Genomic DNA, 692 nt, shown 5'->3' on the forward strand with positions numbered 1-692 from the left:
AAATAAGTATACCACAGCATAAAAGTAATATGAAAAGAGGAAAAAGAAAACAAAAAGAGCAATAAGCATGACAAGGAATAAGCAGGAAGGACAAAAGATACCCACAGAACCCAGAGACCCCTCAAACTATTGGTTATCTATCTTGAATGGCTCCCAACAAAGGCAGACCGAATGGTAATCGCGGTTTCACTAGGGTCCCCGTGAAATGGGATACGCCGACGTGCGTGATCCAAATTCTGTATGGCCGAGACAGCGGCAGCATGGAATTTGGCCCGGGTAATTTCCAAAGGTCCTGACATAATCTCCTGGGGTGACCAAAGGTCCCAGTGTAAAGCAACCAAGGGACATCCATAGATGCGGGGGGCTGCAGTATCCAGCCCCTCTTGACACAATGCACATTGGGAAGGGTCTGGCAGCTCGGCCTTGTTGTGGTCGAGTAGCCATTCTGGTGAGAAAAGTGATGATGTAGGGAGATGATCTAATGAGACTAGGTGAGCTGCTTCCGCAGCGAGAGGTCGCCACTTATAAAGCCGTTCCACCGTGCGCCAGCGCTTGAGCCAATATTCCGAGTCGTTTCTCGGCGGTTGAGGGCACAGTGGAGGTTCACGCAATGCGATGAGCTGGTAAGTCCGTTTGAAGAAGGCCCGCGAGAGCTCGTGCCCTTCCGGGGGGAGAAAGGAATCCGGTGGCAT

The 692-nt window shown here is 51.0% G+C and overlaps 1 protein-coding gene across 1 annotated transcript; it reads right to left on the minus strand.

Annotated features, from left to right (window-relative positions):
* Positions 1–137: 137 nt before the first annotated feature.
* Positions 138–692, minus strand: V1514DRAFT_322986 (uncharacterized protein; the record flags this gene model as incomplete). Its single annotated transcript, XM_066926161.1, has 1 exon — positions 138–692. The coding sequence occupies one exon, from the start codon at positions 690–692 to the stop codon at positions 138–140; it is 555 nt and encodes a 184-aa protein (XP_066780498.1).

This window comes from Lipomyces japonicus (assembly GCF_038497905.1).
Source record: "Lipomyces japonicus strain CBS 7319 unplaced genomic scaffold V1514scaffold_128, whole genome shotgun sequence".
In the NCBI taxonomy this organism is placed as follows: domain Eukaryota; kingdom Fungi; phylum Ascomycota; class Lipomycetes; order Lipomycetales; family Lipomycetaceae; genus Lipomyces; species Lipomyces japonicus.